The sequence below is a fragment of the Geotrypetes seraphini genome, chromosome 1 (genome assembly GCF_902459505.1).
Source record: "Geotrypetes seraphini chromosome 1, aGeoSer1.1, whole genome shotgun sequence".
NCBI lineage: Eukaryota > Metazoa > Chordata > Amphibia > Gymnophiona > Dermophiidae > Geotrypetes > Geotrypetes seraphini.
In genome coordinates this window covers 5012880-5037562 of record NC_047084.1, presented here as the reverse complement: position 1 = coordinate 5037562, position 24683 = coordinate 5012880, and the positions used below count along the sequence as shown (strand labels likewise).

Here is a 24683-nt window from a genome sequence, read left to right as displayed (position 1 = left end):
CATATTCGCGGGCCAGCTGTGCCCCTAACCCTTGCGAATATGGAGGGAGAAGTGTACAATACTCTTCAGCCTTTGATTTCTGGCTTGATTTTTTTTTTTTTTTTGCTTTGGTTTGTTTCTCCTTTTTCTCTATCATTGTCTCTCTCTCTCTCTGTGATTTCAATTATTTCTCTTTCTTATTTAGTTCTTTGATATTTTAATACTTTCTTCCTTCTTTCTATTCCCTTCTCCTACTTTTTTCCTTCTTTCTCCTTTCCTCTTCCTGCTCATTCGCTGTTTTCTACTCCTCATTTCTCTTTCTTTTTAAGAACATAAGAACAGCCATAATGGGTCAGACCAATGGTTCATCTAGCCCAGTATCCTGCTTCTACAATGGCCAATACAAGTCACAAGTACCTAGCAAAAACCCAAATAGTAGCAACATTCCATGCTACCGATCCCAGGGCAAGAATTTTCCTGCAATCTCTTCTCCCCTACTTTAACTCCTTTTATTCCTTCCCTCATCTTACCCCTATCTCTAATCCTCTTACCTCGCCTCCTTCTCTTTTCTGCTTTTGACCTCCCTTTCCATCATTTTCCTGTATCTCTGGTCTTCTATCCCTCATCGCTCTCAATGTGTGCTTTCGCCTTCTCTCTCTTTGATTTCCCCTCTTGCTTATACCTTCCTTCCTTTCTTTCTTTCTTTAACTCTACACTGGCTCCTCTTCCTCCTCGCCAATCTCTTTCTCCTTTTCCTCTCCACTTTGCTTTTCAACCAACTTTTGCTCTCTCCAACTCCACTGTAACTCATCAATCTCCAAGACAACATTCTGTTTGACAGGTTCTCACTACCCATCTCTGAGTCCCAATTCTCCCCAACCCACAATTTCAGAATCCCCACTTCTCTCACCTGGGGTGGGGAAGATAGGCAACCCTTTTGTTTGTTTGCTATTGCACTTTATGTACATATATCCTTGAGCTCACAGCCTGTGGGAAGAATAAGTTGCTGTATGTTTTCTCTTTTGAACCACACAATTAAAGAATTTTGTTCACTTTTAAACCATGGAATATTTGTGTTTGTGGTTGCTTTCAACCACAATCACAAGTCAGCATCAACCAAGAGCAGAGGCTGAGAAAGTAGACCCTTGACTATTTGAAGCAATATTTGCCCTAATTTTCTACTGCTACAATGGTTGATGTAAAATAATTTTTCTTTTTGCCTGGTACTACAGTGCTATAAGCTTTTGTTTGAACTCGACATAATGATTTATTAGATTCAGCTTGGCTTTTCTGCTGGAACCTCTTGAGGTTCACAATTAAGTCATGTTTTCTTAGTACAACTGGGTAAAAAGAAGGAAAGAACTAAGCTTGAATTAGTATGAATAATAGCTTCATAAAATGAAAAATGGAAGCTGCCTTACTAAAAGTATGCATAGAGGAGGTTTAGTACTGGAGTACCTGGTACTAGATAATATGTAAAGTACCATCAAGTGATTTATATGTGAGCTTTTGATTTAATAAAACCTACATCAATTGAAACCCCCTGAAAACATTTACAGTAGCAATCACTAAACCTAGATATATTTGGGAGAAATAAGCAGTAATCAGGAGAATACATTTACTAAACTTCTCTATAAGAGCCCCTTTTCCAAAGCCACAGTAGCTATATTGCCATGGCAAATGCACTGAAGCTCATTCTATTCCTATGGGCTTCGCTACCACAGCTTTGTACAAGGGGTCCTAAATTATCAAACAAACAAGATAAATTTACAATCTGTTTTTGTACATTGAGCCAACCTGTCAATTAGAACTGGACAGATACCGGATGAATGGAAGATAGCGAACATCACACCAATTTTCAAAAAAGGATCAAGAGGAGAACCGGGCAACTACAGACCTTACGTCTGCCTTACGTCTGTCCGTGGAGAGATGGTTGAAGCACTGATTAAGGATAGCATAGTCCGGCACTTGGATACACATGACCTGATGAGAGACAGTCAACATGGCTTCAGAAAAGGGAAATCATATTTGACGAATTTACTTCAATTTTTTGAGATCATGAACAAACAAATCGATAGTGGGGAACCAGTGGACATAATGTACTTGGACTTCCAGAAACCATTTGAGAATGTTCCACATGAGACTTCTCAGGAAAATACAAAGCCATGGAATAGAGGGGGATATACAAAGATGGATAGGAAATTGGCTGGAGAACAGAAGGCAGAGAGTGGGCATAAATGGGAAGTTCTCAGACTGGGAGAAAGTGACTAACGGTGTGCTCCAGGGCTCAGTACTTGGGCCCATCTTATTTAATATTTTCATCAATGACCTAGAAGAAGGAACATCCAGTGAGATCATCAAGTTTGCAGATGATACAAAGCTATGCCGGGCAATCAAAAGGAAAGCGAGGAACTCCAGAGTGACTTGTGTCAGTTAGAGAAATGGGCGGAGAAATGGCAGATGAAATTTAATGTGGAAAAGTGTAAAGTAATGCATTTAGGCAGAAAGAACAAGGAACACAAGTATAGAATGTCAGGTGCAACTCTGGGTAAGAGCGAACAAGAAAAGGACCTGGGTGTACTGATAAATAGGACTCTGAAACCGTCGGCACAATGCAAGGCAGCGGCAAAGAAAGCAAATAGAATGTTAGGCATGATAAATAAAGGAATCACGAGCAGATCGGAGAAAGTTATAATGCTCTAACTTTATAGAGCAATGGTCAGACCACACTTGGAATACTGTGTCCAGCATTGGTCTCCCAACCTAAAGAAGGATATACAACTGCTGGAGAGGGTGCAGAGACGAGCAACGAAGCTAATAAAAGGTATGGAGAACTTGGAATATGAGGAACGACTTAAGAGACTGGGATTGTTCTCCCTTGAGAAAAGGAGACTGCGAGGGGATATGATCGAGACCTTCAAAATAATAAAAAGAATCGACAAAATAGAACAGGAAAAACAATTATTTACAATGTCCAATGTGACATGGACAAGAGGACATGGACTGAAGCTAAGGGGGGACAAGTCCAGTACAAATATCAGGAAGTTCTGCTTCACGCAATGAGTGGTGGACACCTGGAATACTCTCCTAGAGGAGGTTATTGTGGAATCCACCGTTCTAGGATTTAAAAGCAAACTAAATGCGCATCTCCTTATGAGAATAACCCAGTCTCTTCTTCAACATTGGTCCATAATTTATATTCAATATCAAAGGACTAATGTCACTACTATCTCATCAACTACTGTATAATTGGCTGTTTAGGGCTTCAGACATGCCATTATTTTTCGCTCATTTTTCTCGGCGATACAAAATGATCTTAGTGGCTATGGCTGTGGCTTCTTCATTCGCCCATTCAAAGAATATTTTTAAAAATTTTTTTAATAGTTTTAATAATTTTTATCTGTTTTTCTTTATTTTAATTCCTTTTCTTTTATAAAGTGCATAGTGCTCTCATAAATATTTGCAATAAAAAATTTTTTGCAATAAAAGTTGACTTATCTTAAATATATGTTGTTTCCTTAATAGGATCGGGTAGGGGCTTGTCACATCGACATGTTTCGCCGTGAGGCTTTTTCAAGATTATATCCCCCTTTTTCAGTTTTAACAGACCATCCCGATGTGATAAACTTTCTGATCTGATCAGAAAGTTTATGACATCGGGATGGTCTGTTAAAACTGAAAAAGGGGGATATAATCTTGAAAAAGCCTCACGGCGAAACATGTCGATGTGACAAGCCCCTACCCGATCCTATTAAGGAAACAATATATATTTAAGATAAGTCAACTTTTATTGCAAAAAATTTTTTATTGCAAATATTTATGAGAGCACTATGCACTTTATAAAAGAAAAGGAATTAAAATAAAGAAAAACAGATAAAAATTATTAAAACTATTAAAAATTTTTAAAAAAATATTCTTTGAATGGGCGAATGAAGAAGCCACAGCCATAGCCACTAAGATCATTTTGTATCGCCGAGAAATATGAGCGAAAAATAATGGCATGTCTGAAGCCCTAAACAGCCAATTATACAGTAGTTGATGAGATAGTAGTGACATTAGTCCTTTGATATTGGACATCTCCTTATGAGAGGCATAGAGGGGTATGTGTGATTTAATTTATGCCAGGTGTACACCTGGCAGGGCCTCCACGTGTGCAGATCACCAGATTTGATGGACCAAGGTCTGATCCGGTGATGGCGGTTCTTATGTTCATAAATTTTCCCCTGTCCCTGCAGGAACTCAATTTCCCCGTCCCATCCCCTCATTCCTGTAAGCTCAGCTTTAACCGCACAGAGCTCGAATACTTATGATTTAAAAATATTTGAGGCTTATGCAAATGTGGACAGAGCTTGCAGGAATGGGACAGGGACAGGAAAAGATCTTGCCAGGATGAAATGGGAAAATGAGTTCCTGCGGGGTGGGGGAAAATTTGTCCCCTTGTCATTCTCTAGTAGGAATCAAACACACTTGCCTGGGTTCTCAGCTCACTGTACTAACCATTAGGCTGCTTAACCAACAACTTGGATTCCACAGGTGACTTTTCAGGGATCATAGTAAACACAGAATCATAGAAATATGATGGCAGATAAAGACCAAATGACCCATCCAGTCTGCCCATCTATAGCATCCATTATCTCCTTCTCTCCCTAAGAGATCCCATGTGCCTACTCTATGCTTTCTTAAATTCAGACACAGTCTTTGTTTCCACTATCTCTACGGGGAGACTATTCCACGCATCTACCACCCTTTCTGTAAAAAAAAAAAAAAAAAGTATTTTCTTAGATTACTCCTGAGCTTATCACCTTTTAACTTCATCCTATGCCCTCTCATTCCAGAGCTTTCTTTCAAATGATAGAGACTGGTCTCATGCACATTTTTAAAAAACAAAAGGAATTGACCCCAAAATATCCACAAAGAAGAAAATCCAGACAAAACCAAAAAAACTCTGTGGAGTGACGATGTTCCCAAATGGACTTTATTTGAAAATATCAAAGTTCCAAAGGTACACTGAAATCATCCACATAAAATAATTCCATCCATATAAAAGTAAATCATCCACATAAAAGCCTTAAAGGACCTAGTCCGCTAGGAATACAGGATCCAACACGGTCCGCATTTCGACAAAAAGTCTTCTTCAGGGGTCCCTGGGGGTCCTATAAAGATGAGTACGTGGGAAACAATTGTGTGGTGAACCAGAAGTGAGACACTGCTTGCATTTGCAATGTAAAGCACATTTTTGTCATGTAGGTATTAAAATGCCTCTATCATATCTCCCCTCTCCCATTTTTCCTCTAAACTATACATATTGAGATTTTTATGTCTATCCCCATACGCCTTATGACGAAGACCATTGACCATTTTAGTAGCCTTCCTACGGACCAACTCCATCCTGTTTATATCTTTTTTAAAAAGCTGCAGGATAAAATGAAGGCGAGTCTTACAACTCTAGGTTTGTAGAAAAATGAGTGAATGGGGCTCTTTGAACCTCATCACACAGTTAGGTGGTCAATGAAACAACAAGGTAAGTTTTGACAGTATTGACTTTGAGCCCACCAGGATCTTATAACGATGTCTCACGGGCTAGATCTACTGATGCGAGCTATCATGTTAGCTCTCACTAACCTTTATTAATATAATTATTTCCTACAGGGCCCGTTTTATTTATTCAGATTTCTTTTTAATGAATATTTAAACTTTTACATACATAATATGTAAACAAGAAACATCTGACACATTACAAAGAAAAATAAATTATATAGATCATATCTTAACCAGAAACACATATCAATAGTTAGTCCACATCATGGGTATTTATTCAGATTTTACCATACCACCTTAACTAACTTGTAGGGAAATATGGTGTACAGACTAATAAATTGATTAGAAAGGATCTGCTATAAAAGAAAACAAAACATTCATCAGGGCATCAAACTTTCGAAGCCTGAGACTACACCTCCGTCATCAGAGATCGTAGGCCTGCTCGAGCAATCAAATTTCGACAAACTCTTAACAGTTTTCACAGACAGCTCTCTACAAATGGAGAGAGGCGTAGCATTCTGATAGGCTGGGGCTGCACATTAGGAACCTACTCTAAGACAGAATCTAGGTTCCCTTATAAAATGCTAGTGTAACCTGGTATCAGTGCACCTAACAATGCACTCACCGAGGTAGACTATCCCCCTCTTTTACTAAGGTGTGCTAACCGATTAGCACACGCTAATCAAATTAGTGCACGCTAAATGCTAACGCGTCCATAGACTAACATGCACGCATTAGCGCAGTGGTTCCCAAACATGTCCTGGGGGACCCCCCAGCCAGTCAGGTTTTCCAGATATCCCTAATGAATATGCATGAGAGAGATTTGCATACCTGTCACTTCCATTATATGCAAATCTCTCTCATGCATATTTATTAGGGATATCTTGAAAACCTGACTGGCTGGGGGTCCCCCAGGACAGGTTTGGGAACCACTGCATTAGCGTTTAGCGCTAAATTGATTAGAGGGCCTACGTTTGGGCACAGTGGCATAGTAAGGATGAGCGGTGCCGCCCCTCCCCACCCCCCCTGCCGCATGCACACCCCCTTCCCTTTACCCATACCTTTTTAGCTTCTCTGGCACGGGTCCCGGAAATGACGTCAGAGAGAGCGCCGAAGCCGACGGTTGCTGCAACCTTGCACCAGGGAAAGGTACAGGGGAAAGCAAGGGGTGTGCATGGCAAGGAGAGGAGTGAGGAGTGTTGAGCGAGCGAGCAGGTGGGCAGGCGGAGAGGAGGAAGGGTGCCACCGCACCCTTAGGAAAACTGTGCCTGGGATAAACTGCACCCACCCCCTCGCACTCCCCTTATTACAAGCCTGTTTGGGCACTTAAGTGCAGCAGAGACATGTATAGCTAATATTCTGTGAGTTAACTGCATAAGTAAGAGCCCTATCCATGTCCTACCCATGCCTCACCTTTCTGTATGCTCCCTTGTAAATACGTGTTATGCAAAATAGTTATGTATTTAAAGTGTATCACTTAGACAGCAAACATGGCATATACCTGTGTAAGTGAGCACCTATACGCATATATGCTGGTATTCTACATATTTACGTGTGCAATGGGCAAGTAAATGTTGGCATCCAGTTTATAGGACTGTCCTTTTCGTATAATGGCACCTATTTACAAATAAAGCATAAGGAAAGAGCTGGCATGGGTTAACGTGGCAGCATACTTCAGTAAATCTAGCCAACATTGTGAGACACTTTCAAATAGCTTATGTGGGTCCTACGTGGGTTGTGAAAGATGCCACCAATTTGGCAGTAGTGGCTACACTTCTGTTTTGTGAAAGAAAGTTTCAACGTGACAGTGACTTGATACTGGTATTTAAGCACAGGTTCTGAAAGTCATAGATCCCTGAAGCAGGCAATATATGCTGAAACTCGGCTGTATCGGGTCAGTGTCATTTCTTCAATCCATTTTGTTTATACTGACGGACTTCTCAGTTTTTTCATCTTCTCTTTTGTTGGTCACTGCTATCTCTTTATTAGTCTTTTTTAATACGAATTTTCACAAATAAACTGCCTGTGTTGGGGCCTGAGGAGAGAGCAACAGAATGGCCCTGATTCTATAAAAGATGCCTAAAGTTAAGTGCCCAGGTTCCAGATGCTCTAAAATTGTCATTAAAATCCTGTGGGTTGCTGTGGTGCCAGTAAATTGTCTATTTTGAAAACGTCAATCGATGTTCAAACAGATTTGCATGCAAATGAGGTTCACGGAAGCTGGAAGAAATCCCATACAATCAGTCGTTGAAGAAAGCAACTGAAACATGTGCAGAATAGTCCATGGAAAGAGGCATGAATATGCACATGTGCATGAGCATCATAGGCATGCCTTATAGGAGCACATCATAGGCGCACGTCATAAGGGGAGGGGCAAAATCTGAAAACTTTTTTTTAGACTGCTTTGATGGGACAAGTGCTCCCCTCATGCAATCAGCAGCCCGAAAACATTTTTTTACACTGCTTCGATGGGATAAGTACTCCCCTCATGAAATTGGCAGCCTGCTTCGGCAGGACATGTGCTTCCCTCCTGCAATCAGCAGTCTGCTTCAGCTTGACAGTGCTCACCTCATGCAATCAGCAGTTCCCCTGCAAATATGATGAACAGCATAATATACAGCATTTTAAGAAGGTACTTAAAAGACACTTGTTCTGTCAGATCAAATATAGGATCTAAGATTGGTCTAAGAGGAGGAGTGGAGACTGTTGAATGTAGGGTGATGGTCAATGATTATTCCATGGTCTGGTCTATTTTTATTGGTTATAATGATGTTTGTCATTGAGGCGACTTGTATGTTACATGTAATTTTAGATTCTGTATGTAAGTGTGTAATTTATTTTATGGTGGTGTTTGTTTTATTTTATAGTGTTATTTATTTTATAGTGTTATTTAGTGAATTATTTTGCCTTTTTTTGTTTTTCCAACTTCCTTTTGTATTTTCCCTGTATGTTCTTTCTTTACTATAAAAAATGTATTTCATCCCCTCTTACCTTTTGTTTATATTATAATTAATTCAGTGTATGTAATGTTTTTGTTTCCTAATGAATGTATATTTTACTGTACATCGCTTAGAAATCCGATTAAGCGATTAAACAAGCCAACTAATAAACTTGAAACTTGAACTTAAACTTGTTGTTGATGTGAATTGTATGTTAAATGTAATGTTATATTTTGTATGTAAATGTGTAACTCATCCTGGATAAGGGAAGGGGATAAATAAACAAACAAACAAACAAACTTCTACCTCACATGCAATGGCCAACCTAATCTTTGACGCACACTCGCCTGAACCATGTTTTTAACACTACCAGCACCCTCAGACCAGCCGGTAATTTTGGAACGTTAAAAGGCAGTGCTTCATTTTGTGTATCAGGCGTACAGAACAGAAGAGTCAACTGCACAAGTCAATCTCAAGCAAACAAACAGTTGAGATGTCCAAAGGAACAGGTGTGCTGATTTGTTTCACAGCTCCGCTTTACTCACTCAGTGACTTGTTCCGTACATGTTTCGGCCCAACTGGCCTGCATCAGGAGTGTTTTGCTTAGCAGAAACACCAAATCATCAGCTTAGCCAACTTTTTGTGGTAAAAGTGTATAAGTACACTAAAAACTTTTGCACAATATGAAGAGCTTGCATGCCCAGAGGTCACACAAACTGTTTGAGTGAATAAAGCAGAGTTGTGAAACAAATCAGCACACCTGTTCCTTTGGACGTCTCCACTGTTTGTTCATTTTTTTGTATCAACAGGTGATGTCAGAGCATAACTTAGAGCGCTAGTTTTAATATTAATGACCTCGTTGTACTACATTTACATAGCAGAGTCGAAGGCTGCTAGGAAGCGTGGAAAAGACCACAGTGAGCCATTATGTGCATCAGTAGGTAAAATGCTTTGGGCTAGATTCACAAACCTGTACAAACAGGCCCGATCCGGGCAGGTCCGATGAATTCCCTAAACTATAATATGCAGATGGGGGCGATCAGAGGAATGCCCTCATCTGCCTGCCTGGATCACTCTATAGCGATCCCAGCACATGCGCAGATCATCTGTAGATGGTCTGCGCATGCGCTGGACCTCCGGGACCGGCAGAGATTTTAAAAAAAAAATCTTTTGGAGCCTGTGGTTAACCCGTTTAGGGCCCGCGGGTTAAAACCATGGGCCTGCACTACGGGGAAGCGTGGGAGAATTGGGGCAGGCAGGCGTTTGGGCAGGCAGCTCCAGGGATGCAGGTGATCGGGGCAGGCAGGCGATCCGGGGTAGTGGGAGAGTTTGGGGCAGCAGGAAGATTTGGGGGCAGCAGGAAAATTTCGGGACTGACAGGGCAGAGAGCAGAGCAGTTGGAAAGGGCTTGAGCGACTGGTCCTCAGCAGCCGCTTATTTATGATCTGCCAGCCCAGTCAGTGTTGCAGGGTTTTGGTTTGTGAATCGCGTCCCTGCCTACTTTGCATGCCGTTACCCTCATTTGCATGCGTGGATCGGAGGATGGTCGGCAGAGAGGTAAGTGAATCAGGCCGGAGGGAAATTTGCTCGTAAAGGGGTCGCAAACCGATCGGCACACGATCGGTTTGCTTTGTGAATCTAGCCCTTTGACGCTAAACCAGTAAGATCTGGTTTAGCGCCAGTCTTTAAAGGCACGGTGAGTTTAGAGCATCAGGGCCTAGATCGGTACACCTAGCCAATCTAGGCACCTAACTTAATTATTTAAAGAGCTTAATCAGTGCCAATAACAAGAAACTAACACTTTATAATTGGCTTAAATTAAAATTAATTGGGTGGCAGGCACCTAACTTGGTAGATGCCTACCACTTTTGGGTAGGTACCTACCAGAAAGCAGGCATGGTTAGAAGCAGATTGTGGTGTGTTTTGTTTTGTATGTTGACGCCTAAAGTGGGCATAGGCGCCGGTATTTAGACAAAAAAAAATGGCATAAATAGGATGCGCCTAAATCCACTTTTGGTGCTGTTAGGTGTAATTCTATACACAATGCCTAAGATTAAGATAAGATTGACATGTGCTTTGCACTGCATTACTCGGTACCTATGTTTTAGGGGCTATTTATAGAACTGGGGCCAGTGTTCTTTATCTCTCTTCTTTTCCCAAGTGCACCGTAGCTCACCAAAGGACATAAAAAGACTTGAAGCGGTCCAGAGGAAGGTGATGAAAATGGTAGGAGGTTTGTGCCAGAAGATGTATAAGGAGAGACTAGAATCCCTGAATATGTATACCCTAAAGGAAAGAAGGGACAGGGGATTTATGATTCAGACGTTCAAATACTTCAAAGGTATTAACGAAGAACAAAATCTATTCCAGAGAAAGGAAAATGGTAAAACCAGAGGACATAATTTGAGGTTGAGGGATGGTAGATTCAAGAGTAATGTTAGGAAATTCTTCTTTACGGAGAGGGCGGTTGATGCGTGGAATGCGCTCCCGAGGGAGTTGGTGAAGAAAACTGTTACAAAATTCAAACAAGCATGGGATGAAAACAGAGGATCTCTAATCAGAAAACAATGGATATACATTGAAGGAACTAAGGCCAGTACTGGGCAGGCTTGCAAGGCCTGTGTCCTGTATATGGATATTCAGTCGAGAACAGGCTGGGGAGAGTTTCGTTGGCTGGGATGGTTAAGATGGGCTGGAGTGAGCTTTGATGGAGACTTCAGTAGATGGAACCTAAGCATACAACTGGGTAGGGCTCTGGGTTTCTGGCCCAGAAATATCTAAGAAAAAGGACCATTTAAACTAAATTAATTTATGGAGCATGTATGGTTGAGCAGACTGGATGGACCACACGGGTCTTTATCTGCCGTCATTTAATATGTTAATTTTGTTACCATGTCTAATATTATTACTTATGTAAACCACTTTGATGGTCTGTCTGAAATATGGTATGTTAATAAAACTAAATGTAAAACTTGAAACTTTTTAAAAAATAAGAGCAAATTACCTATATGAAATAGAGATGAGTACCCAAATAACTTTTCTGTTCATGTTCTTTTTTTTTTCCAAATGTGTCATTTTGAATGCACACTGTCCCCTGGATTCTATATAAGTCACCTGATTTTGGTATGGGTTAGAGAATGACACGGTGAAAAAATTGGTCCCCGTCACCGCCCCGTCCCCGTCTCACCATCCTCTGCACCGCCCCGTCACCGCCATTCCCACCCCATTCACCGCCCCGTCACCGCCACTGCAACCCCATTCACCGCCCCGTCACCGTCACCGCTGCATACATAAAAGCCTCAAACGGGTACGATTTTATATACTTTTCTTTATTTACGTATAAAGGAAACATTCTTTAAAACTTTAAAACTTTAAAACTTAGTTAAATATTAGTTAATAACTATACAAAAACAAACACGACATGTACTTTTAATGCTTACAATGTTAGCCTACATGGTAAGTAGACGCGGCCGCTGTACCTAATCGCGGCAAAGATCTCCCTGCCGTGATTAGCATAGTGACCGCGGCTACGGCTGCAAGTCTCCCCTCCCCCCAGCGATCACGGCAGGAGGGCACCCAACCCCTCCTGTAGACCCCCCCCAACGGCCCTCCCGACAATCGCAGCAGAAGGGTACCCAACCCCTCCTGCCGGTCCTCCCAATGGCCTCCCCTAAGATCGCCGGCAGGAGGGTACCCAACCCCTCCTGCTGGACCCCCCCCAACGAACCCTCCCACCCCGGAACCCCCTTAGTCTTACTTTCCAAGTTGGACCGGACGGCTCCTCACACATATGGCCAGCAGGCTTGCCTCCGTCCAAATGAGGCGGGCCCGCCCCTACCCTGCCCAACCCACAGGATCCTAGGGCCTGATTGGTCTAGGCACCTAAAGCCACTCCCGCTATAGGAGGGGCCTTAGGTGCTTGGGCCAATCAGGCCCTAGGATCCTGTGGGTTAGGCAGGGGAGGGGAGGGGCGGGCCCGGCCCGCCTCATTTGGACGGAGGCAGGCCTGCTGGCCAGACGAGCGAGGAGCTGTCCGGTCCAACTTGGAAAGTAAGACTAAGGGTGGTGTTTCGGGATGGCGGGGTTTGTTGGGGGAGGGTCCGGCAGGAGGGGTTGGGCACCCTCCTATTGGCGATATAGGGGGCCGTGGGGGGGGCCGGCAGGAGGGGTTGGGCACCCTCCTACCAGTGATCATAGGGGGGCTGTTGGGGAGCTGGCAGGAGGGGTTGGATATCCTCCTGCTGCGATCGTCGGGGGGGCTGTTGGGGTAGGCAGGAGGGGATGGGTACCCTCCTGCCGCGATCGTTGGGGAGGGCTGGTTCTGTCGGCATGAAGGGCTGAGCACCTTCCTGCCGGCGATCGTCGGGGGGGGGGGCGGGTTCTATTGGCAGGAAGGGTTGATCTGACAAATGAGGAGCACGGTGAAACACAGGTAAATAGCGGTTCCTAGAAGGGGGTACATTGGCCTGCGGGGACAAATCTTTTCACCGTTTTTGCGGGCGGTGAAAACTTTTGTCCCCGTGTCTGCGGCGATTTGGCTTTGGAGTCTCCATAACCCGCAGCCAAACCGCAGCCACGCCGCAGCTCCCTGCGGGGATCGCTCCCCGTGTCATTCTCTAGTATGGGTCTCACATCTACATGTAAACTAGTCAATTAAGTGCTAAAAATTAATTATTGGGGTTACCAAGCACTTAATTGGCAGTAATTAGGAGTTATGTGTGGATCTGCCTAACATCCTATAACATTTACATAAGAACATAAGAATTGCCATACTGGGACAAACCAAAGGTTCATCAAGCCCAGTATCCTGTTTCTAACAGTGGCCAACTCAGGTTCCAAGTATCTAGCTAGATTCCAAGTAGTAAAATTTTATGCTGCTTATCCTAGGAATAAGCAGTGGATATTCCCAACCAATCTTAATAATGGCCTACTGACTTCTTTTAGGAAATAATCCAAACATTTTTTAAACCCTGCTAAGCTAACTGATTCCACCATATTCTCTGGCAACGAATTCCAGAGTTTAATTACATGTTGTGTGAAGAAATATTTTCTCCACTTTTGGTGGAGGATGGGCAGGGGAGGGCTTCAATGGCTGGGAGGGTGTAGATGGGCTGGAGTAAGTCTTAACAGAGATTTCGGCAGTTGGAACCCAAGCATAGTACAGGGTAAAGCTTTGGATTCTTGCCCAGAAATAGCTAAGAAGAAAAAAAAAAAAAAATTAAATTGAATCAGGTTGGGCAGACTGGATGGACCATTCGGGTCTTTATCTGCCGTCATCTACTATGTTACTATGTTTTTCCAGTTTGTTTTATAATTTACTACTTAGTAGCTTCATTGCATGACCACAAGTCCTGGTATTTTTGGAAAGAGTAAACAAGCAATTCACATCTACTCATTCCATTCCACTCAGTATTTTATAGACCTCTATCATATCTCTCCTGAGCCGTCTCTTCTCCAAGCTGAAGAACCCTAGTCTCTTTAGCCTTTTCTCATAGGAAAGTTGTCCCATCCATTTTATCATTTCTGTCACCCTTCTCTATACCTTTTCTAATTCCATTATATCTTTTTTGAGATATAGTGACCAGAATTGCACACAGTATTCGAGATGCAACTGTACCACAGAGCGATATAAGGCATTATATCATTTTCATCTGTTTTCCATTCCTTTCCTGATGATTCCTAACATTTTACAGTAAAGTCTTGGTTAACCGGGTCTCAGTTAACCAGAACTCACACAACTGGCAAAAAAATTGTCAGTGAGAAAAAAAAAAAAAAGTTCCCTGAAGCACCAGTGGTAGCGTCCTGAGCCACAAATTCTTCCTTCCTGCCTCCCTCAAGCCCCCCAAACCCCGAAGCAGCTGCGAACCCCCTCCCTCCTGTCCTAAAGCCCCAGCGCATCAGTGATCCTGAGCTGCAAAACCCTCCTCCCTCAAGCCCCAAAGTGGCAGAAGCAGGCAGCGGTCCAGAGTCGTGAATTCACTTGCTCCCTCCCTCCTACTTTCTCTTCCTTACCCAAGTGCAGCTGGTCAGCAGGAAGCAACCTACAAGCAGGCTACTCGCGGCCAGCCCTGGCAGGGCCTTTCCTCTGATGTGTCAGAAGTGATAGTGCTTTGCTGGTGCTTTGAGGCGGGGGGGGGGAAGGGAAATTGAGAGTGTGTTAGACAAGGATTCTAATACATTCTCAAATAATCAGAAAAACAGTTATCTGGTATCCACCAATCCCCATGGATGCTGGATAACTGTATTTGTTTTTATAGCTGCTGCTGCAGATTGACCCGAAGGTTTCAACGTATCCTCAACAATGACACCAAGATCCTTTTTCTGAGCTGTGACTCCTAACATATAACCCAGCATCACGTAGCTATAGTATGGCCACAGGAATGTTTCTTATTAATGTCGTTAAAGGTATGCATTCTATAGAGCAGAGGTGGGCAACCACGGTCCCCTAGGCTCAAAACCCAGTTGCGTCTTCAAGACTTCCACAATGAATATATATGCAATTTATTCGCATATAGAGCTCTATATAAGGCGCCTAAAAATTACAATATGTGGTGACTAGTGTCGCACTAAGCACGATACTATAAAAGTTAGGCGCATTTTATAGAATCACACTTAGTGCCGCCTAAGAGGTGTTGTTAGGCATTCTATCCTTAGGCACGCTCTATTTTTGACAGGGTTTTCTTGACCTAAATGCAGCCTTGGACCGTTAGGCACCTAACATCTAGTTAAGTGCAACTTACATCAATTATGAGGTGCTAATTGTCAATTATCAGCATCAATTAAGATTATTAAACAATTAAGTTAGGCACCTACATTGGCTAGGCTTGCCAATGTAGGTGCATTGTGAACAAATATGGACCTCGTTCATATTCATTGTGGAAATCTTCAAAACCCGAGTGGGTTATGACCCTTGAAGACTGATTGCTCACTCCTGCTACAGAACCTGCATGTACTTCACAAGTCTCTGAGAACGATGATTTTCACTTAGGCCCTCTCAGCCAGGCATCACTTTGCAGGGGCGAGCCACAAAACTAGTCAAAGGTATGGAGAATTTGAGCTACCAAGAACGCCTCAGAAAACTGAGACTGTTCACCCTCGGAAAGAGAAGATTGAGAGGGGATTTGATAGAGACTTTTAAAATATTAAAAGGATTTGACAAAATAGACCAGGAAGAAGCATTACTGACTTTTTCAGACGTGACACGGACAAGAGGTCATAGCCTGAAATTGTGTGGCAGCAGGTTCAGGACAAATGTCAGGAAGTTCTGCTTCACACAGCGAGTGTCGAGCGCTTGGAATGCTCTCCCAGAGGAGCTTGTGGAGGAGACTAGTGTTCAGGGTTTCAAGCGCAAGTTGGATGCACACCTTCTTGCAAATCATATCGGGGGATACGGGAAATCCGGGTCTCCAACAGAGAGCATCTAACTGGGCCTCCGCGTGTGCGGATCGCCGGACTAGATGGACCTAGGTCTGATCCGGTGAAGGCGTTTCTTATGTTCTTATGCTTGTGTTAATGCCTTTGAAAAGAGCCCTCATCAGGAGCAGGTGAAAAATGTTTTCCAAATCTTACCTATAGCATCTTGACTCTACTTTTCAACGTTTAATGAAAGAAAAAGAAGTTACCTTACTCTTGAACTTCTGATGTCCAAGCCTGAACTTCACATAAGGGTCACTCAGTCCATTGGAATCCATAGCTTTCAGATCTCGTCCTTCTATCAGAGTGATGCTAACAATCCCTGTCCACAACTGAGATTTTCTGTTCACATCCGACAGACGTAAACTCTGGGTTTGAAGCTTTAAAAAAGAAGAAACTAGTATTAGGTAAAATATATTCCTCCCTCCCTGCATGTATTAGATGAATGGCAGATCGCAGAAGTGGTTTAAGTTGGATCTTATGGCTCCTGGGACAAATAAACTGGATGAAGATGCTTCACAGATAATACTTCAATTCGATCACAATGAAAGTGAACAAGTACAGATCTACAATAAATTCATTTCTCAAAGGGCATAGAAAAGACAAACACAGAAGCCTGTGGGGCAGAAACTGAGTCTGTATTAACTTAAAAGTACCAAAACGGAGCTCTACTCTGGGGAAACGATAACATATGAAACTTTATTAGAGCAAATGCTTTTGAGGTTTGGCCCTGAACACAAGCTTGAAACAGAAGGAATTTTTTTTTTTTTGTGACGATGTTTGGCATCACTTGGTACTGAAATCCTCCATTTATACACTGTAGTGAGTACATTGTAGGCAGCTGATATGCAAGACCTTCCACATTACCACAGCATATGCTTCAGTTGGGCTGTAGAGTAGAGGTCTGCACAGGAAAGGGAATTGTAGGAATCCCACAGGGATCCCCCTAGGCCAACGGGACTCCCATGGGGACCCCTCCCAGGCACACGGGACTCCCATGGGGACCCCTCCCAGGCTGACGGCACTCCCACCGGGATGGACTCGGAGTTCCTATCCCGAGGCCTACCTAATTCAGGTCCGGCGCCGAGCTGAGCTTCCGAGTCCCGACGAATCAGCAGCAACAGTCTCTGTCACGTAGGCAATGATCTCAGCATGTAGGCACACAGACTCTGTGTGCCTACGTGCTGAGCTCCATGCCTATGTGACAGAGACTGTTGCTGATTCATGGGGAGGTGTCACATGCAGGCTAGAGCGGGCGGACAGAGTCATCTTCCTCCCCCCCACCCCCCGGAACAAACCCAAAATGCGCTAACTTCACCGGGCCCAGTTCTGCTGTACAAGTCATGATCTGTGGCTCAGAGCTGAGCAGGGATTGGTCGGTGGATGCCGAGAGCTGCAACTGGGGATCTTGACTGCAGCAAGCGAGGATGAAAACTGCTCTGCTGCTACCAGAATGATCCAACTTTCTGAAGCCCCGTGAGCTTGGATGGTCTGCTCTGACTACCAAAACTTGCCATTTCATTCCCTCACTTTAGCTCTTATCCTACTTCTTATTTCCTAGTCTGTCACTAATTATATCATCTTTCTCTCCCATCATTCAGCATTTCCCCCTCTCTCTCTCTGCTCCCCTTCTATCCAGCATTTGTCCTTCTCCTCCATTTCCATCCAGTATCTGCCCTCTCTCTCTCTCTCTTTCTCCTTTCCATCCAGCATCTGCCCCTCCCCGTTTTTCCATCCCGCTTCTGCCTCTCTCTCTCTCCTGCTTCTGCCCAGCATCTGATTTGTCTCCTCTCTTCCTCCTTTCTGCCCCCTCTGTCACCCCATCCATCATCCACCCTTCTCTCTCTTCCTTCCATCCAGCATCTGCCCATCTTTCTCTCCCCCCTTTCAGCCCAGCATCTGCTTCATTTCTCTTTCTCTCCCTTCTATTCAGTGTCTTTCCTCCCTTCCATCCGCATCCTCCCCCTCTCCTCCATTCCATTCAATGTCTTCCTCCCCTCGCCTTTTCTTTCCATCCATCCATCATCTGTCTTTTTCTCTCTCCCCAGGCATTCCAACTTGTCTGTTATCTTTCCCCTTTCATCCAGTGTGTCTGATCCCTCCCCCTTTCTATCTACAGTCTGTCTCCTCTCACCTCCTACATCCAGTATCTACCCCCTCTCACCTGACACCTCAGCCGCCGCCAGACTGATGGGAAGCTTTTCCTCCAACATCAGCTCTGACTTCAGGGGAAGACTTCTGGGTCGACTACATATGGCGTGCTGCAGGCTGCCTCCAACTCCTGCTGTTATCTGGACTCGAATGAAGGGGAGGGAGTGCATTTTTGGATACAAAAGGCATGAACTTGGAAGAGAGGATGGAGGAAGGGAGGGAGAGAGATGCTGAAGTGGGGGAGGGAATGCGTTTTTGGATGCAGAAGGCATGAACTGGGGAGAGAGGAAGGGAGGGAAAGAGATGCTGAGGTGGGGGAAGGAATAGAAAGGGAGAATTGGGCTTGGGTGTGTCAGATAGCAGGAAAGAGAGATGGCTGTGTACACACGGGGAATGGAAGAAAGAGGAGAATTTTTGGTCATAGGAAGGGAGTGAGGTACAGATGATAGGGAAGAGAAAGATGAGTGAGAAATATGGTGGAAAGGGAACAGTGGGACAGATTGAAAGGATGCAAGAGGAAGGAATGTTGGACATAGTGATGAAGGGAATGGAGGGAGAGATGTGGCATGGTGCTGGAGAAGGGTGATAGAACAGAAGGAGAAATGTTGAGCATGGGGCTGGTGGGCAGGCACGAAAGATGAGAAAGGGATAAATGCTGGACCATGGTAGGAGGAACCAATGTACAGCAACAGAAGAATTTCTAAGCGGAAAAAAGAAACTGGGACCAACTTAATGGAAAAATAAGTTTGCAGACAAAGGTAAAAAAATGAATTTATTGACTAAAATATGTTAGCTTTGGGAAATGTATATAGCAAATGTCTTTGTATTGTGTTCAAAAGAAAAGGAAATGCATTTCTGGTTTTATTTCTACAGTGTTGTACTTGCTGACCCTTGTTGTGGCTGGTGGGGATCCCCAAGCACCGCCAGCAGAGGACCTCCTCTAGAGACTGCCAGAATTCCCCTCCACCAAGCGCAGCAGTCGCAGGCAGCATCCATGAGCCACTGAGGTGCCAGCATCTGTGACTCAGGGACGCTACTGCTGCCTGCCAAGCTTGGCAAAAAGGACCCCCGGCCAACTGCAGAGGAAGTCCTCAGCTGAAAGCTTGGGGGTCCTCATCAGCTGAGTATTTCTATTTTATATTTACATTAGAGGCTCTGGTAGAAACCCGTTTATAAAGTATGTATTCTTCCCAATTACTATTTCCAAATTAATAAAGTGTCTTTGCTTATTTGTAAATGGGTCTCTACCAGAGCCTTTAATTCAGTAGCATAATTAAATGAAATAACTGTTTCTGAAGTCTATAGGGATGGGCAGGGACGGAGGGGATTCCTCGCAGGGACAGGTGGGGACGGAGGGATTCCTTGCAGGGATGGGTGGGGACGGAGGGATTCCTCACAGGGACGGGCGGGGATAGAGGGATTCCTCACAGGGACGGGTGGGGATGGAAGGGATTTTGGCAGGGCCAGGTGGGATTTCTGTCCCCGCACAACTCTCTACTGTAGAGTGAATGCTGCTATCTCCATAACTATATAATCCTTGCCCGCTCTTGACTGAAATCATTAACAGGGATGCTATTCTAGTAATCCAATGTACTCAGCTCATTCAGTCTGCAGGACACACTCAGCCAATCAGGTTTTCAGGATATCCTCAATGAGTATGTGTGAGGTAGATTTGAATAGCTGCCTCTGTTTTATGCAAATCTGTTTTATGCATATTCATTGTAGATATCCTGAAAACTGACTGGCTGGGGGAGTCTCAAGGACTGGATTGAGAACCACTGAGTAAGCTAGAGAAATATTATAGACCTTCCTCTCCATCAGAAATCCTCTGAGCTTGTTCAATGCATTACTGAATTCAGAGTAGACACGTCCTTTGTCCCTACTACCTCGAATGGGAGACTTCTCAGTGCATCCATCAATTCTGTAAAAGTTAGGCACACTTTATAGAATCATGCTAAGTGAGACCTAAGAGGCCTTAGGTGTTGTTAGGAATTCTAACTTTAGGCACACCCTATTTATGCCAGGGTTTTCTTGGCCTAAATGCAAGTGCTTAAGTTAGGCACCTACTGGCGCCTAAGTCCAAAACAGGTGCCTACAAGCAAAACATGTCCTTGATACACCCTGGTACCCCTAAGTACCTTGGACCAAGTTAGGCACCTGGTGTGAATGGGTATAGGCCATAACCTTTTTTTCTGCTGTCTTTTCCATCCTGTACAAATCCAGTTCTGTATGTTTATTTGAAATTTGACCATGTATATTATTGTCCCCCCATTTTAGAATTGTAATCACTTAGAAATATTTAATAAGCGTGTATATCAAATTTTAAAATTAAACTTGAAACTTGTCATGTTCTATATTACTATAGTGATTTTAGGGGCTGATTCACCAAGGTTACTAATAGCATTCATGCTAAATGGATTTATTGGGCACAAAATTGTAAATGAGCTATTCACTAAAGCCTTAATGTGTGTACTAGAGAATGACACGGTGGCGGTTTACCCGCGGCCACCGCATTTTAGCCACGGGTCACCCGCCGAAAACGGGGAAGAAAACTAGCAGTCGCTGCGGCAACGGGGACAAGGCCATTCACCGCCCGCGGGGTGGTGAATGGTCTTGTCTCCGCAGTGAGGTATCAAGGATCGCGCGGTCCCCGCAGCCACCGCCCGCCCGCCCGTAGCATTTAGCCAGCTCCCTCCCTCCACCTCACCTTAAATTTCGAGTTTTCCGGCTTCCTTTTTTCCGAGCCGCACGTGTTCAAAAATCCGTGCACGCGCGGCTGCGCGAGTCAATCAATCTTCTCCTCTGACGCAACCGGAAACAGGAAGTTGCAGGAGAGGAGAAGTTTGATTGACTCGCGCAGCCGCGCGTGCACGGATTTTTGAACACGTGCGGCTTGGAAAAAAGGAAGCCGGAAAACTCGAAATTTAAGGTGAGGTGGAGGGAGGGAGCTGGCTAAATGCACGGCTTTTTGAACGCGTGCGGCTAGGGAAAAAGGAAGCCGGCAAACTCAGAACGAATATAAGGTGAGGTGGAGGGAGGGTGGGGGCTGCTGGACCATTCTTCATTACTTTGCCATACTAATTCCATTCTATGTTAGGTGCCACGGACTCAGATTCGAGTCCTAGCGATGATGAGTTAAAGATCCCAAAAGAAGCCAACTTCTAAATCCAGTGGTTAGAGCTACACTACACTCCTTGTGACCCTGGGCAAGTCACTTAATCCCTATTGCTTCTGACACAATGGGCAGTTCCAAAGACCAAGACTGGCCAGTGTCAAAGACAGGATGCTGAGCTTGATAGACCCTTAGTCTCCACTGTTTTTAGTGATCAACAAAGTTCTATGTTTCTATAATCACCCTAATTCTGTTATCATTGGACTAGATATTCAAAATGATTTAAATGGCCAGGACAGGCTCCTGGCTGTTCAAATCATCTGTCCAGGGCTAACCAGGCATTTTCAATCTTCATGTTCAGCCCAAATGGTGTCACACAATTCAGCAAAAATACCCAATGTTGTTCCTCATAATTTAAATATTGCTCATAGAAGGAACAACATTGGGTATTTTTGCAAATGGAAGTTGGAGGGTTAATTCCCTTGAAACAGCCAATTGAGTGAAACATGAATTCATGCTGGGACACAAGATAGGTTGAATTTGTTTTGAATTTAAAAAGAAAAATGATCAATGAAGAATACTATAATGGCAAGAAAATATAATGATAAAACAGCAACTAATTTTGCCTATTTTTATATATTAAAAAAGTACTACATAAGGTGAATGTCCATATTGCTGTCTGTTGTTCTGCTGAGCACTGGCATTGAAACAGCAAAATGCATTTATTGCATACTTGTCCTCTGTCGGAAACATTATGGTGGTATATTAGTTGTGTTAATAAAAATTTATAAACAAAGCCCTGCCAGCTGAACATCTCTTTCTCTAGTTCAGCAGCAGGAACTTTGATTTATAAGAATGGAATACGCTAAATATTAGAGTACTAAGGCTTATATGGATGCTGCGGGGATGGTGACGGGGCAAAAATGGGATGGCAGTGGCGGTGACGGGGCGGTGAAAGGGATGGCGGTGATGGGGCGGTGCAGAGGATGGTGGGCCGGGGACGGGGCGGTGACGGGGACAGATTTTTTCCCCGTGTCATTCTCTAGTGTGTACTAAGGTACCTGCTAACACTATAGAGAACAGAGGGTAAGAAGTTCTGTCTAGTTGCATGGTAATGAGCATAACATGCAAATTATCATCATATACACACTATAGGGATATTTCTATAACTGGGTGACATGAGGACATGTGGTAGGAGCCTATTCTATAACTGAACCACGATGCATAGGTTCCATTACAGAATATTAGCATAACCCAATACCAGCACACCTAACATCCAGGTGCCCATCTTACACCAGCCACAGAGCTCATGTAAGTGAGAGCGCCTAAGTGTGGTAGCGATGTGCATAATTTACAGTATCCTGAAAGTTATACCCTGAATTCTATAAACGGTGCAAATTTGGATGCATGTCAAATCTGTACACACAATTTAATTGAATAATAAGCCAATTAATACTATTTGGCTTCTTAACAAGCAATTAGTATTAATCAGCTTTAATTTAAATTTGTGCGCATAAATGTAATATCTCTGCCTAAAATTTATTTGTGACACCAAAGTGGGAGGGAGGGAATTGGAGGGTCATGGGAGAATCAGGGGAGTTCCTCATAGTTACATGCATAATTATAGAAATAGGGGCAGCTGTGTCTAACTTTAGGTGCAAGGTTTTGTACAGAAGATCGGATGTACCAGCTTGAAGTTTAATAAGTCCAAATTACTTAAAAACAAGAATCTAAAAACCTGAAGAAGGCATTTTTATTTTGCCGAAACATGTCCCGTGTTGGGCTGTTCTTATTTTATACATTATTTGATTTCCATCCTGTGGGTCACTTGTGACTTTACCCTTTGTGGTTGCTTATTAAACTACATTCTGGAACATCCGATCTTCTGTTCCACAATCTTTTTGCTGTTTTGCTGCTTCATTGCCTTTGTGGAATCTTTTGGTGCTATTTGGAATTTGTTGTTTTGTCGCAAAGTTTTGTACCACATTTCCATTAGTGCAAATGGATGTGCTTAAAGTCCTGGGTACAAGTGCTATTCTACAAACAGTGCCTAACTTTAAGCATGGTTTCTATAATACTGCTCAAGAGATTTTTTTTTTTTTGGTGCTGAATTTTTTAGGTGCCTTATATAGAATTCAGTCCTGGGTGTGTAAGTGGGAGCCCTGCTTATGCCCTACCCATGCACTACCAAAGTATATGCCCCCATGCAAATACATGCTATGCAGGTTGGACACATATATACAGAATAATGCTTAAGTGGAATATTGGAATATACCTGCTTATATGCGCACCTATGCATGTGTATGTTAATATACTAAACATTTACACACCTACCCCCAAATTCATGATGGCTTATGCTATGCGTGCAAATCGGTGCACTCAGACGATTTGTGCATATAACTTCATTGTTTAACAAGCCTAATCGGTGATGATAATTGGCAATTAACATCTCATAATTGATGCTAATTGACATTAATTAAAAGTTATGTGAAAAACTCGGTAGGGGTATTCTTTAAAATGCTCTGTGCCAGTTCTATTGTGAGAATCTTAAAAGGGGGCATGGCCAGGGGAGGAACATGTGTGTATTGTGGGCATTCATAGAATTTATGTGCATACAAGTTAGGTGCAAGGATTTAGGCCTGGTTTTCCTTGGCCTGTATATGTGCACCTAAAAGTTGTGATGCACACTGCTGTTTAGCACAGTTCTCTAAGAAGGATGTACCTTTTATAGAATTGAAGTAAACGTTGTTCTAAGAAAGCACTGATAATTTAGGCATTTCAGTTCATACAGGCTCTTCTCTAGAATCTGACCATGTTAATCCCTTTTCCAAGGTGATCCTTTATTTTTATTTCACCCTGGCTTCTAACTCCTTTAGCTTTCTCAAGAAGTTCAGCACAGATGAGGTACAATGAGGCACACATACTCACATGTTCTCTCTCTCTCATTAAGTGTACTTTGGAGGTATTATAAAGGTATTGTAGGTATCTGAATTACTCTGGTGAGGCCTTTTTCAAAAAAAGCATCTGTGACTGTAATTGTCTGCTGTATTCCTTTAAATCTTCCAGTTAGTGTATCACATTCTAGCTACCATCAATGTAGATTTGCACTTACACTTCCCCCTCCCCATTCGCGGTTTCCCTACTCGCGATTTCACATAATCGCAATTTTTTTTTGGGGGGGGGGAGGAGGAACCCCCCCATATTTTTGTCTTCCCCTGGCATCCCGGCCTTACCTGGTGGTCTAGCTGGTTTTCGGGGCAGGAGTGATCTTCCTACGCTCCTGCCCCGTGCAGATAGCCATTAGGAAATGGCTGTGGGGAGTTCCCGTAGTCTCTCGAGAACTCCCCACAAACATTTCCTAATGGCTATCTGCACGGGGCAGGAGCATAGGAAGATCGCTCCTGCCCCGAAAACCAGCTAGACCACCAGGTAAGGCCGGGATGCCAGGGGAAGGCGGAAGGGAGGCAGGGGTTGGTCAGAGCCAGATATTTGCGTTTTTTTGCCATTCGCGGTCCGGCTCTGCCCGTATCCCCCGCAAATAAGGAGGGAGA

At 43.6% G+C, this 24683-nt stretch overlaps 1 protein-coding gene across 2 annotated transcripts in view; it reads right to left on the bottom strand.

Moving 5' to 3' along the window:
* Positions 1-24683, bottom strand: part of MCTP1 (multiple C2 and transmembrane domain containing 1) — an 817302-nt gene that overhangs the window by 463093 nt on the left and 329526 nt on the right. For both annotated transcript variants that reach the window (XM_033917588.1, XM_033917682.1), the window contains exon 6: positions 16079-16249. In XM_033917588.1, the coding sequence (XP_033773479.1) occupies positions 16079-16249 (171 nt within the window). The remainder of the gene's footprint in view (positions 1-16078; positions 16250-24683) is intronic.